Consider the following 14,546-nt stretch of genomic DNA (forward strand, 5'->3'; position numbering starts at 1 on the left):
GGATTGATGCAGTCTAGGGTCAGCTCCCCGATGACACCTAGGCCCGGGAGTTTCCTGGACGCTCAGAGCATTGGGCCAACAAGTAACCCTTAACACTGCAATAGAGACACAATCCAAGTGTTCTGCGGCGCTGTTTTTCCTATGTTGTCAGTTGACTACGGCCCAGTTGCATGGGCTCTTCCCCGCATTCCGGCGAAGCCCCAGATGTCGCTGGAGAGACCAACGGGTGAGAGAAGGAAGGAGCCAGAGGAACCATGCGGCGAACTGGCTTAAGTTCCTTCGCACGCTGCTGCAAACGCCGATCTATCCGACCAGCCAGGTCAATGAGAGCCTCGAGTTCATCCAGGAGGTCTCGAGCAGCCAGCTCGTCCTTGATACGTGAGGACAACCCGTCAAGGAAGATGCTGCATAGGCTGTCCTCACGCCAATCCAGTTCAGATGCCAAGGTAGGGAACTTAACTGCAAACCTGGCCAGTGGGCGTGAACCTTGGAGGTGAAGCAGTTCAGAGGTGGCAGTAGACTGGCGGCCCGGCTCATCGAATACTTGGCGGAAGGTCTGAATGAACCGGGGCAGATCTCCAAGAATGGAATCCTCGCACTCCTAGAGCGGAGATTGCCCAGGCCAGGGATTTACCATCCAGTAAGGAGAGGATGAATGATTTCTTGACTTGATCCGTCGGGAACTGCTGGGCCTGGAGTGAGAATCTTATAAAGCAGTGATTCAGAAATCCTCTGCACTGCTTTGGCTCTTCAGCAAACCGAGGTGGAGCAGGCATATGATTCAAGGGAGGCGGAGCAACTGGAACCATGGGGGGAGGTGCGGCAGCCCCGGACCCAGAAGCATATTCTAGGCAACTGGCCAGGCGCTCCACTGTGGCGGACAAAACCTCCAGACATTGCTGCTGCTGCTGCAGTCGTTGGGCCAAGCCTGGAATAACCTGGAGGCCGAACAAGTCCACCGGGTCCATGGCCTTTGCAAACTGTTTCGGTTGTGGACCCTTGAGCCGAGCGAGTGGTGATGACCACAGAGGGATTACCCCCAATAGAACTCGTCTCTGGGAGGTGGTGCTGGTGAGGACAAACCGACAGGACCTTAACCTATACCAGTTCCTTATTCCCCGCAGGTTGAATCCTTGTTTGCCGGGGCCGGCAGGACTTAGGTGCGAGTGCCTCAGTGAAGCAGGCGAAGTAGATGACTGAGACAGGGTCAGCAGTCCAGGTCTGGGCAGGCAGCGAAGAAGCGGAAACAGTGAAACAGGCCAGGGGTCAGGACGGGCAGCAGACAAGTGGAGACGAGAAGACAAGCCGAAGTCAAACCTGGAGATCAAGCCGAGGACTGGATACAAGAGCTAGAATGAGGCTGGAAGCAGGAACGGAGGCACGGGCAAGCAGGCAGGAACTGGAGCTGGAACAAGGCAGAATCAAGACAGGAATAGCAACTAAGTACTCTGCAGAGAAGACCCGTTGCAAAGGCAAGTTGCTGGAGTCTGCCATGGGGTTTAAATACCCTGAAGATGTGACGTCATTATTCGGGGCCGACCAAAGTTTCCCGCCGCGGCCCCTTTAAAGGACGGAGCCTCCTGCGCGCCTAGGAGGAGTCCTGCCAGCTGGGGAAGACTGTGTTCAGCGACCGCCTGGAGGACAGGAGTCGGCCTGCCACATGCCAGGTTGTTCGCGCCCGTCCACGGTGAAGCTAGGCGGCAGAAGGGGTAAGGAGAGCTGGTTATGGCTTACCACGGCCGGGCACCGCAACAATGTCTCCAGTTATTGATTTAGTCTTGGGTAAGGGATTCAAACAAATAAGTCTTATACTAAAAAAAAATAGTTAAATATAGTGTCATGTTGCAAGAACGAATAGTAATATACCAGTACTCTATGATAATAGGAGAAATTTCAACCTCTCAATTTTACATTATTTCTTATTTTTAATAGTTGTACCGTGAAAATAGAATAGCGGACATTTCAATGAAATTGAGGGGAGGTGCATGCATTAAGCTGCTACTCAAACTAATAAATGAAGGCAGCATATATGTTTCTACAGAATGTTTCTCATCCTAGTTGGTGTTATGATTTGCAATATATACCAAGATATGTTAGCAATATTTTAAATTCAGTTGCAAAACATTTTCTTGAAAACAAACGCTAGACATGACCTAGTAATTCTTAACTGATATGTTGCATATAGTTTGGAGCAAATGAACATAATTGAGATTTTACCCTAAATATTGCTATTCTTTTTTTTTTTTTTATTTTGTTTTTATTTTTTAATTTTTAAAAGGATATCCACGCACGTAAAAGCAAAAAGCACGTACAAGAATAAATATCGTCTACAGAAACGGAAACGATCCTTTGAACTCTTCCAGCTACCACTTCTGCGCCCTATATATTTTTAATGTGAAATAATTTTTCTTCAGTTAACCCGCATACATTGGTAGACTTAAGGAATCTCATATTGGCGCACACATTAATGTTATTTACTTGTAAATGGGCGTGCAATGAGATTATTTCCAAAATAATGTAGACTAGACACCAATTAGTATCTGATTCTAATCCTGAGCAATCACCTAAATCGCGAGAGAAAAAAATAAAAAGAAACGGAATATTATTCTTTATTAAAATAATAGCCTATTAAATCGGAAGAGAAGAGTAGCAGAGGTATTAACCATTAAAACGATATCGAAGGGAGGTACGTACATTATGTTGCCACTCAGCTAAAAATATAAAATTATGAAGGCAGGTAATATGGCTTAACCAAAAGCCATTATAATTTGTACTTAAATACCAGAACTTTTTATCTGAACCAACCGCTAGACATATTCTAGTAACTTTAACTTATATGTTGCATATAGTTTCAGAACGGAGGCAAAGGGTTTACGAGCTTTGTCTACCCAAGAATGCTAACTCTTTATTATGTTTATTTTTAAACAGATAGCCCCATACATCAAATTAAGAAGTACTTACTGAGCAGCATGCCAAAAGCAGAAGTAATCCTTTGAACCCTTCCTGCTTCCACTTTTAAGCCCTATGTACCTTAAATTTGAAATAACTTTATTCCTCAATCGAAAACACTTACATGGACATACAGGCGGAGTCAAATATTGGTCACTGTTCAGCTCATCATTTATTTTTAGTTATCTCCACATGAATCCATGTTATTTGACAGCCCACCTGTTTGATTGTTCCACTTGTGGATGCATTAATTCTTTAGCCCATGCATTACTCATAACCAGGCACATAAACATTGGTCCCTGATACCTGTATATCCCAAATTAACACATCATTTATTCTTAGTTATTCTCTACATGTTTCACGTATCATAACGAGTTACTGTTGTCTTTACATATATATTTTATACTATTCTATTTATTATTTATTTTATTTCAAGTTAGTTATTTACACCATTATCTATTTTATTACATGTTATTTACTATATAGATTCTCGTCATTTGATGAGTCACTGTTTATTTAATATTTATTCTCATGTTCTGAAACTCCGTTTATTGTAACGCCTCACCGCGATTGTTTTGTTTTATGTAAACCGACCTGATTTGATATTTGTATCGAGAACGTCGGTATATAAAAATGCTAAATAAATAAATAAATAAATACATATATCATTGTTTTCTACCATAGTATCTTGGCATAGCAAGATTATTCCTTAATTTCACATAAGCGTATAATAAAAATGTATTATTCCCAAAATTTCATTTAATTTATGCTTATTGCTATCTTTCTTAAAAAATATACTCTACAAGAGATCACTTATAATCAATGATCTAAATTTCAAAGATAAAATAAAAAATAAAACTCTAAAAAATCAATAACAAAAAAATGGCACTTCCGGAAGAGATACACATAACTTTGAAAAAATTAAAAAAATTATTTAAAAAAACTGGGAATTTATAATGATAAATTGTTTATGGAAGTAGTGCTATTCATCTATTTAGGGGTTTATTATTCACTTCTAAAGTAATTTTCAACTTATTTGCCTAAAAATATAAAAATAAAATTACTAACATGTATAGTTGCTGCAACATTGTCGCCATCAATTCAGCGGTTTTTAGGAATTCTGTTTAATTTTTTAAAAATGAAGAAGTATTAAACTTTAAAAAAAAAAAAATTTCCATAGATATTTTTGCATGCCTAAGTATTTTATTATTTTACTTTCAATTCTTGTGCCCTAGTATGCTGCTCAGTAATTTTTCATCTAAGCTTAAAAAACATTGCTCAGATAAAATAGACACCATAGGATGGGGCTGTAAGTGGCTATTGTTTTGTTTTTGGTTTTTTTTAATGGATTAAGAACATAAGAAATTGCCATGCTGGGTCAGACCAAGGGTCCATCAAGCCCAGCATCCTGTTTCCAACAGAGGCCAAACCTGGCAATTACCCAAACACTAAGAAGATCCCATGCCACTGATGCAATTAATAGCAGTGGCTATTCCCTAAGTAAATTTGATTAATAGCCATTAATGGACTTCTCCTCCAAGAACTTATCCAAACCTTTTTTGAACCCAGCTACACACTAACTGCACTAACCACATCCTCTGGCAACAAATTCCAGAGCTTTATTGTACGTTGAGTGAAAAAGAATTTTCTCTGATTAGTCTTAAATGTGCTACTTGCTAACTTCATGGAATGCCCCTTAGTCCTTCTATTATTCGAAAGTGTAAATAACCGATTCACATCTACCCGTTCAAGACCTCTCATGATCTTAAAGACCTCTATCATATCCCCCCTTCAGCCGTCTCTTCTCCAAGATGAACAGCCCTAACCTCTTCAGCCTTTCCTCATAGGGGAGCTGTTCCATCCCCTTTATCATTTTGGTTGCCCTTCTCACGTATGCACAATACATGCTGAGGTAGATCTTAAAAAAGTACGCACGCGCGTACTTTTGTTCGCGCAACCGGCGCAAACAAAAGTATGCCGGATTTTATAAGATACACGCGTATCTTATAAAATCCGGGGTCGGCACGCGCAAGGCTGCACAAAATCGGCAGCCTGTGCGTGCGGAGCCGCGCAGCCTGCCTCCGTTCCCTCTTGCGTCCCCCCACCTTCCCCTCCCTTCTAACCCACCCCCCAGCCCTACCTAAATCTCCCCCACCTTTGTTGTGCAAGTTACGCCTGCTTGAGGGACTCTGGACCGTCCTCCCGACACGCCCCCTCCCGCCCCTTTTACGAAGCCCTGGGACTTATGCTTGTCTCTGGCCTTTGCGCGCGCTGGCAGCCTATGCAAAATAGGTGCACTGGCGCAGGGCTTTTAAAATCTACCCCTGTGTATTTATCATAATTATACCGAATAGTCTATTTCCATGGTATTGTCACGGTATTGAAATCAAAGATAAACTTCTGTTCAAGTTTCACCAGTTTTATCAAAATCACCACCTCTCCAATTACTCTTCGGTTTAGTAATGACGCAAAATTTGTATTTCTCAAATTTGTCCTGCTATTGATCGAGTATTCCACTAGCAGTTTGCCTGCAATTTGCCTATTAAATGCGTTCTTATGTTCAATGATTCTTCTATATAGTGATCTCTTGGTTTTGCCTATGTATATTTTGTTACAGGGGCAAATACTGCATAAATGACTTCCTCGCTCTTACAGTTTGTGAAGCTTCTCAGATTTTTTTTTATTAGTTGTACCAATTTGTATACTGCTTGTTTTCATATTCACATTGCAAACGCTGCAATGGCCACATGGCCTATGTCCTGCTGGTCTAATATCAATTGGGGTCTTGGTTTGTTTTTATTTATTTATTATTTTTTTTTAGAGAGAAAAGACTTCATTTAGCACGGTGTAGTATATAGATTCATAGTGCTACCCATTTCATCATTAGTCTTGTATATTTCTTTAATTTTATGGTAAAGCATAAACGTGAAAGATTCTTAATGAGAAAATTATATTTCAAACTTATCTTTTAAAAAGCAATTCTTGTTCCTTTGAAATAAGCAAGAAGAGCCTGATGTGAATCATGTTTCGCCAAGATTGACTGCATCAGGGTACACTCCCCAAAATAATGAATTGCATAGTGAAACTCTCCAGTAACATTTCATCTGCCTCATTAATTGAATGCTTATCAATTGGCGCATCCAGTCTTGGCGAAGCGTGATTCATGTCTGGCTCATTTTGCTTATTTCAAAGCAACAAGAATTGCTTTTTAAAAGATAAGTTTCAAATATAATTTTCACATTTATGCTTCACCTTAAAATTAGACTAATGATTAGATGGGTATCACTGAGTGTATTTACTACACCGTGCTAAATGAAGTATTTTCTCTTTTTTTTTTTTAAATTTTTTATTTATCGCTCTTCTTTAACACATAATTATAGAAAATTTCTCAAATACAGGAATCAATACATATTATTCATTCCCTTATTATACATAAACTTTAAGCGTACAAAAATAAATATTTAAGGACACCCGTAATTATAGGTATACATGTAAGATCCAGGAGTTACTAGAACAGATATGCAAACAAAATGAAAAAGAAAAAAAGGAGATAAACCTGTTCTTTAGCTATCCTGAGTTGGTTGGGCTACATTACTCTCAAGTCCATGATTATCCAACAAGAATCTTAATTGGGATGTCTCAAAAAATGATATTGAATGTTGTTCAAGTTTACAAGGCATTTACAAGGATACCTAACTGTTATTTTTGCCCCCATCTGCCTGGCTTCTTGACACATCTCCAAGAACTTTTTTCTTCGAATTTGGGTAGCCCGAGTAATATCAGGATAAACCCAAATCTTTTGCCCTAGGTACATCTTACTTCTATTCTGAAAATACATATTCAAAACCGAATCTCTATCCGTAGATAGAACAAATGATACCAAGAGCCTCCCATGATAATTCTACCTGATTTTCAATCTATGTTTCAAGAAATGCAGTTAAATCTATTTCTACTCCCTGTGGTAACACATTCGTAGCACTTTGTTCTTTCAGCGTTGAAGGCAAAAAAAAAAGTTTAGATATTGAAGTTAAAGCTTCCTTCGGGAATTGCAAAACTTCAACAAGATATTTCTTAAATTGCTCTCTAGCTGAAATTAATTTTAGTTTGGGGAAGTTTAATACCCGTAAATTTAAGTATCTTATACAATTTTCTAAATTCTCTATTTTCTTCATTGAAATACTTTCATCCTGGATTAATTTATTCTGCATTTCCTGAATAGAAGAAATTTTTACATCCAAATCATTTATCTTTATATCATGAGATGCTAACATAGGTTCTATTACTTGAATTTTACTCTGAGATTTATTAATGGCCTCAGTTAATGAAGTAATCGAATTCTGGATCATCATTAACGCTTCCCAAACTGTACCCAAAGTAATTTCTTGTGGTTTAACCAATTTCAAATTGGGAGTTAAACTCACCCCCCCCCTCCCCTGCAAATTTCAATAATCCTAACAGATTCATTTGCTGGTGCCTCTCCTCCCTCTAAGTTGGTAGTAGAAGTACACGGCCTTGGGGTGTCCAGATTTTCCATCACAAATCGCGACCCTCCCAGTCGCCCCCTTCCATCCTCCATGTCTCCAGTTGGAACGCCTTGCGTTAAATTCTTGGCTTAGCACCCAACAATAATTGTTGTGCTGGCCAGTCCTGTATCCGGTTATGGCTGTTTGTAGGGGGAAAAGGAGTCTCAGGAGCCCCAGGGCTAAGAGATGTATGAGGGTCCAAGGGACCTTGGGTGTGTTCTTCACTCAGCTTCCCAGCAGACACTCCTGGGGTTGAAATATGGGATGGAGTAAAAACCCCTTCAATATTAGGTTAAGAAGGTAAAGGTACACCTATTGCACCTTTCCCTTCCTCTTCGTATAAGGCATGAAATTATAAAAAAAAAAAAAAACAACCAAAAAGAAGAGTTTATCAAGCTCCAGCCTCTCCTTTACACTCAGTCCTGGATCTTACAAGGTTTGAAGGCGTTATAGAGAAGGGATTATACCAGGGGTCGGGAACCAATGGCTCGCGAGCCAGATGTGGCTCTTTTGATGGCTTCATCTGGCTCGCAGACAAATCTTTAATAAAAAAAGTAAAAATCTAACAAAACCCCCCACCCTCCTGACCCCCCCAAGACCTGCCAAAAGTCCCTGGTGATCCAGCGGGGGTCCAGGAGCGGTCCGGGAGCGATCTCCTGGACTTGGGCTGTCGGCTGCCAATAGTCAAAATGGCGCTGACGGCCCTTTGCCTTCCCAATGGCACTAGGGTCGACCAATGGCGGCGGTAATCCCTGTGAATAGTAAGGGCAAAGGGCCGTCGGCTGCCAGTAATCAAAATGGCGTCGACGGCCCTTTGCCCTTACTATGTCACAGGGGTTACCGCCGCCATTGGTCGACCCCAGTGACATAGTGAGGGCAAAGGGCCGTCGGCGCCATTTTGACTATTGGCAGCCGACAGCCCAAGTCCAGGAGATTGCTCCTGGACCCCCGCTGGACCACCAGGGACTTTTGGCAGGACTTGGGGGGGTCAGGAGGGTGGGGGGTTTTGTTAGATTTTTACTTTTTTATTAAAGATTCGTCTACGAGCCCTGGACCCCCGCTGGACCATCAGGGACTTTTGGCAGGTCTTGGGGGGGTCAGGAGGGTGCGGGGTTGTAGTAAATTAATTTGGTAGGTCTTGTATGGCTCTCACGGAATTACATTTTAAAATATGTGGCGTTCATGGCTCTCTCAGCCAAAAAGGTTCCCGACCCCTGGATTATACTATAAATATTTAAACTTTAGCTTACTTTCATGTGGCGGAGAATCTCGATAGACTTCAAAAAGTCCTTAATTCCAGAAGGGAAGAAGAAAAATAAAAGAAAGCAATGCGCCCCATTGGCGCGTGTGGGTTAGGCTGCGCGCTGGTGGCAGCTACGCGCCACGGGGGGGGGGGCCGATTTAAATGGCCTTTTGCCGATCCCCTCCCAGTTGACGTCAGAGCCGGAAGTTGAGCTCAGCGATCGTCGGGGCCAAAGCACTCCTTACCCCCGAAGCTGATTCAGATACAGGCAGTCCGTGGCGATCAAATCAGGCAGGCAAAGACCTCTCTCCCTTCTCTTCCACCTCCAAGTATTTTCTCCTTAAAAAAAACAACAGCATTTTATTATTCGTTATTTAGTCTGAGTACATTAGATTTGGTTTTTGTTGTTTACATATTTACTAGATTTCCTCCATTACAGTCCATTACATAAGGTGCCTTATACAAAGTCATAAGGACTGTCATTGGGAGTTGTAGGATTTGAGCCCTGGTTCCTAGCCCATTGCTGTAATCACTAGGCCATGCCTTCTCTCTGGTTTAGGTTTGTGACAAAATCACAGGGCTTTCACCAAAATGTAACTTCTAATTACTATTGTAGGCATTGGCATATTTTCCTTCGCCAACCACCAGTATACATGCACTATTAAAATAAACTCTCCCAGATCTTCGATGACAACACATCCTAAAAGTGTTAGTAGGTGCACTTGCACACCCATTAGTCTAGTAGAGTAATTTTGAAAATCTGATCGAAAGCAGGTCTTTTGAGATTGTTAAATTGCTACCGTGGTGGATTATTTTGGATTGTCCTGTATTATAAAAGCTCTATACTGTTGCAAGTGCTAGCAGAATGAATTTATTTTAAATTAAAAAGAAAATACTTGATAGTTTACTATCTTATATCATGCTTGGAGGACTTTTTAGCGGGGCATTATAGGATGCACAGCCACATGTTAGGAAAATGGATGCTTGTTAATTGAGTGTCCCTTTTCCTAACCTGACCACAGCACAATTTTTTTTAAAGCTTTTTTGGGATATTTCTAATTTTTTAGTTTCTCTGACTTAATGTCGCCATGATATTAAGTCGGAGGAAGTACAGAAAAGCAGTATTTTCTGCTATTCTGTACACTTTTTGGGCACCTCCAAAATTAACGCCTGCTCAGGGCAGGCGTTAATTTTGGCTAGTTTAAAAATGTGCGCATCTGTCACACATTTTTTGGCAGGGGGAATAGATAATAGCCTTATCAACATCATTTGCATGTGATGAGCGCTATTACTTATGAGCATAATTTGACGTGAGTTTTGGACGTGATAACCCCCGTTTTGCATTGGAAGCTATGGACACGAGTCCAATCGCAGGTTGAGCCATGCGGTATTAAATCGGCCGGTAAGAGAGTTGCTGTTTAAATAAAACCCTTCCTTAGAAAGAAACTTGGAGATAAAAAGACTAAAAATTGTTTGTGCCTCTGACTTGTCTGTTTTGTTTTTTTTCTTTAGATACATTTTGGTGCCAAGAAATCACCAAAACCATGGGGTCAGAAAATCCTTGTCCGCTGAATCCTAGTTGTAAGATTATGACGTTCCGGCCCACCCTTGCAGAATTTCGAGACTTCGGAAAGTACATGGCTTACATTGAATCCCAAGGAGCGCACAGGGCTGGACTTGCCAAGGTTGGAGCAATCTGCTTAGTATCTTTCTGTTTTTTGACAAAATCTCTCTGGTCACCCTCTCAACCTGTTTGTTTGTTTATTTAATCTATTTATTTATTTAAAGGCTTTTATATACCGATGTTCATGTAATAGTACATATCACGTTGGTTTACAGAGAACTAAGGTTAGAAATTACAATGAACATAAGGGATATATAGAACATGGTGTACATAATAAGGATTGTTTGGGATTTAGTCTTGTGACGTCTAATCTTCTAGAGATATCTGCAAGGCCTGCAGATAGCATTGTTTTAAAGAGATCTTGATATGTGTGAGATATTTGCTTGCAGTATATTTTGACTAGTGCTAATTTGTATTTCCTTTGGTTAACTTGAAACCAATTGATTTCTATCCATCGTAGACCAGACTTAGCATTTTCTTATAGAAACCACTTTAACTTTGTGCTTAGTATTGAGGCCTCCTCACCAGACTGAGGAGTTGGGTTAGAGTGATAGGGGAGAAATCCCCAGGTAGTTGTGAATGAAGGCTCATGGCACCAGATCCCAGTCCAGGTTCTGGTTGAGCTAGAAACCCAAAGGAGCAGGAAGAAACTGTTTTCCTAGCATGTAGCCAGATGGACTCAGGACCGATGGGTTATGTGCTCCCCTGCTAGCATATGGAGACTGAGTCAGATTTCAAAGCAGACATCACCCTAGATATACCCCTGCAGTGACCTCAGCCATTCAGTATCTCTCTCTCTCCTAGCAGATGTGGATTGTGCCTTCTCTGTCGGGAACACAGTACTCTTTAGAAGAAATTTTACTTTAAATTTTACCTTTTTAAAAAAAAAAAATTTAGTTTTTTTTCAATATTTATACAAAGCCATTACACTGTGTTTCTTACACAAAGTTATATCAGGAATAAAAACAGAAATAATACTATTTAAGCAAAGGGTAATAAGTTCACAAAAATTTCTTTCCCAATATTTTACAACACATTAGACCCCTAATAAGTGGGAGTAGAGTAGCTGCACACATAAGGAGACATTTAATATTAGAAAATATTAAGCAAAAATAAGCGACCTGAAAAAAAAACAAAAACTTTTCAGTAGGACTTCTCTAGGCACTGCTTACAAACTGTAACACCTTTTTTGCCTCGACAAAGCTTTTCAGCTGGTCAGGATGGAAAAAAATATAACTGTTCTTATCATATTTTAGAACGCATTTGCACGGGAACCTAAGTATGAAAGAGGCTCCCAAAGCCAAAGCGTCCTGCTTTAATGCAAGAAAATTCTTTCTTTTTATTTGTGTCGCCTTTGTTAGGTCAGGGAAAATTCTAATCCAAGATCCCAAATATGTTGAATTAAGCTTCTTAAAATATGCTCTCATTCTCACTCCCATATCGCTCTCGTTGTAAAATGTTATTAATAGTGTTGTTCTTTCTGCAATCTCATATTCAGAGGATTCCAAAAAATCAGTCAAATTTTCTAACACATTTTGAGGCACTTGCATTTGTTGTCTTTTCCATATCGGTAAGAAATGCACTTTTTCTAGGGGTGGAGTCTTCTCAGGGGAAATCTAATATCTCATGGAAATATTGTGTTATAGTAACTCTAGGGGTTTCTCCGATCACCCTAGGAAAATTTAGTATTCTTAAATTTAAATGCATCAACGAATTCTCTATATTTTCGATTTTTCTATTGATTGTGCCACAATCTTGAATAATGGTTGCTTGAACCTCTTTAATTTGCTTTACCTCATTTTCCATATTTGAGAATTTTTCTGAGATCTCCATTTTATGTCCCTCAAAGTTTTTGTTTAAAGCGTCCAGTTGTTGAGACACAGCATTTATTTTTACTGAACAGTCTGCAAAAGACCTTGCCATGGCCGACGTTAAGTTCCACAAGGAGTCTAAAGTGACTACCTCGGGTTTATCAGATGTTAAGTCACTTACAGGAAGGGGCGTCTGCCCTGAGCTCTCACCTCCATTTCCTGTTGAGCCCACTTTGCTTCTTTGTATGATATCTCCAAGTGTATTCTCTCCATTATTCATGGAGGTCTGTGCTTGCATATTCATGGAGGCAGCCCCCTCTGATTATTCGGCGCAAACCACCACTTGGGAGGGTCCATCCAATCGCGGCGTCAATGTAGCTCGCACAGCTGGCGGTAGTCTGTTGTCCAGCGGGGTGAGGGATATCTCTTCCGAGATCGGGTCACATTCTCCTCCCTGTGACCCGACAGCCGGACCTCCCAGCTCCTTTCCATTTGCTTTTGCGATGCATTGAGTTATCGTTTTCTGCCCCGGAGGTCGCTCTGGAGTTGAGCTTTCCCTTGCGTTTCGAAGGCATTTTTTCGAAGGAAATTGAAACCAATAGCAAAAAACGCCAGAGCAGTCTCTTTATGCTATCTATGCTATGATAATTTTACCTTTAAATTGGAGAAAGATCAAGCCTCGCTCTCCTGCGGTGATACATAATGGTCCCTCCCCCAGTTGAGAATTCCTGAGGCGATTTCTGAGATCCCTCAGAGGTGTGCCTTGGTCCGGTAGCCGGGTGCCGGCATGGACTTTGCTGCTGCAGCAGGTGCAGGAAGCTGAGCGCGGTGGTGACTGCCTATGCCTTCTCCCCCCGCAGCCAGAGACCATCTCTGTAGTCAGCAGGTAAGCACTGAGCCTAGATATGTAATGAAGAACTCCTCCGATTTAGAGACATGGAAGGGCTATGATAAGTCTTTCCTTCAGTCTCCTCACTCGGTGTGCCATAGTGACAACATTCCCAATCCCATTAGGGCAAGGAAAGGGGGTTTCAGGGCAGGTTGTGTGGCCCCCTGATGGGTTAAGCCTCGCTTCAGACTCTGTGGGCACTCCACTGGGCAGGCTGGGTGGCGCCATCTTGCACGTGGCTTGCTGTGGTGCCATTTTTCCCCCATTGACAGTCGGTACGCATGGTGTGGGCCAGCCCTGTTGTGTGCCTAATGCCTGTGTGCATAAGTTCACGCATACATTCACACACAATCGAATGCTTATACTTACTCTCGTCGGGGCGAATTTGTGCGTGTTCAAGCTCAGGCGCGAACCGGCTGAAAGGACAAGCTACAGTTAACTATGGCTCTGGCAACAAAGAAGCACAAACGGCACTCCCTTTGTGCTGCCTGCCATATTAGGGCTGCACAGTCTGTCCTAGAATCCTTCCTGTGTCAACACTGTGAGGAAGCCCAGGGAGGCTGGACTCTCAGAACTTCTCCTAAGTCTCTGGCCCCTCCCAGTCGGAAGACGGGTCAGCCACGAACTTATCTGGTAGCACCCCAGATCTGAGCAATCCCGGGGCTGCATCCTCCCTGGAAGAGGGCAGGTCAGCGGCCCCTACCCCAGTTCCTCCTGGGCTAGGTATGGACCTGGCGACCTTTTCTTGGGTGGAATTATTTCAGGGCCTTCAAGCCTTTGTTCGGATGCAATCAGCTGCTGCCCCTGCCCGGTCTGAACCTCAGCTGAGAAGGCCTCATCCTCCCAGCCCTATCAGCATGCCTTGGGACATGCCTCGCCTCACCAAGGGTATCCCTGACAGGGACCCAGACACCATGGCAATGGGGATGCAGACTCGGAGGACGGGGAAATCCCTCTAGGCTTGGAGCCATATCGGACCATGTTACAGTTTTTCCACAAAGATGAATTGTCGGCCCTGGTCTCCCAGACCCTGAAGACTCTGGGAGCTCCTGGCACAGACCCTATGTCGGAACCAAAGAGAAATCCCATCCTGGTATATCTACGGAAAGCCTCTTGCTATTTCCCGATGCTGGAAGCCATCCAGGAAGTGGGACACCCTGGAAGCAAGTTTTAAAGGAGGTCGGGCCTTGAAGGCCTTGCACCCTCTGGACCCGCTGGCCAAAGAACACCTGTGTTTCCCGAAAGTGGTCACCCTGATCTGCACCATCTCGAAGCAAACTATCCCAGTAGAGGGAGGAGCGACCTTGAAGGATATACACGATAGGCCATTGAAGTCCATCCTTAAGCCAGCCTTTGATGCAACAGCAATGACACTGCAGTTTGCTTCCTATTGTGCTCTGGTGGCTCGTTAGTGTCTGCTTCTTTCAAGAGAGGCAGATAGCTCAAGGACGCATCCCAGAGAGGTGATAGAGCCCGCTGTGGCCTTCCTAGCAGATGCAAGCTCTGA

General features: G+C 42.3%; 1 protein-coding gene across 1 annotated transcript in view; it reads left to right on the forward strand.

Annotated features, from left to right (window-relative positions):
- KDM4B (lysine demethylase 4B) overlaps positions 1 to 14,546 on the forward strand; it is a 735,609-nt gene that overhangs the window by 170,916 nt on the left and 550,147 nt on the right. The window contains 1 exon segment of the mRNA XM_029614587.1: positions 10,228 to 10,400. Coding sequence (XP_029470447.1) covers positions 10,260 to 10,400 — 141 coding nt within the window. The 5' untranslated portion in view covers positions 10,228 to 10,259.

Source organism: Rhinatrema bivittatum, chromosome 8, assembly GCF_901001135.1.
Source record: "Rhinatrema bivittatum chromosome 8, aRhiBiv1.1, whole genome shotgun sequence".
NCBI classification, from domain to species: domain Eukaryota; kingdom Metazoa; phylum Chordata; class Amphibia; order Gymnophiona; family Rhinatrematidae; genus Rhinatrema; species Rhinatrema bivittatum.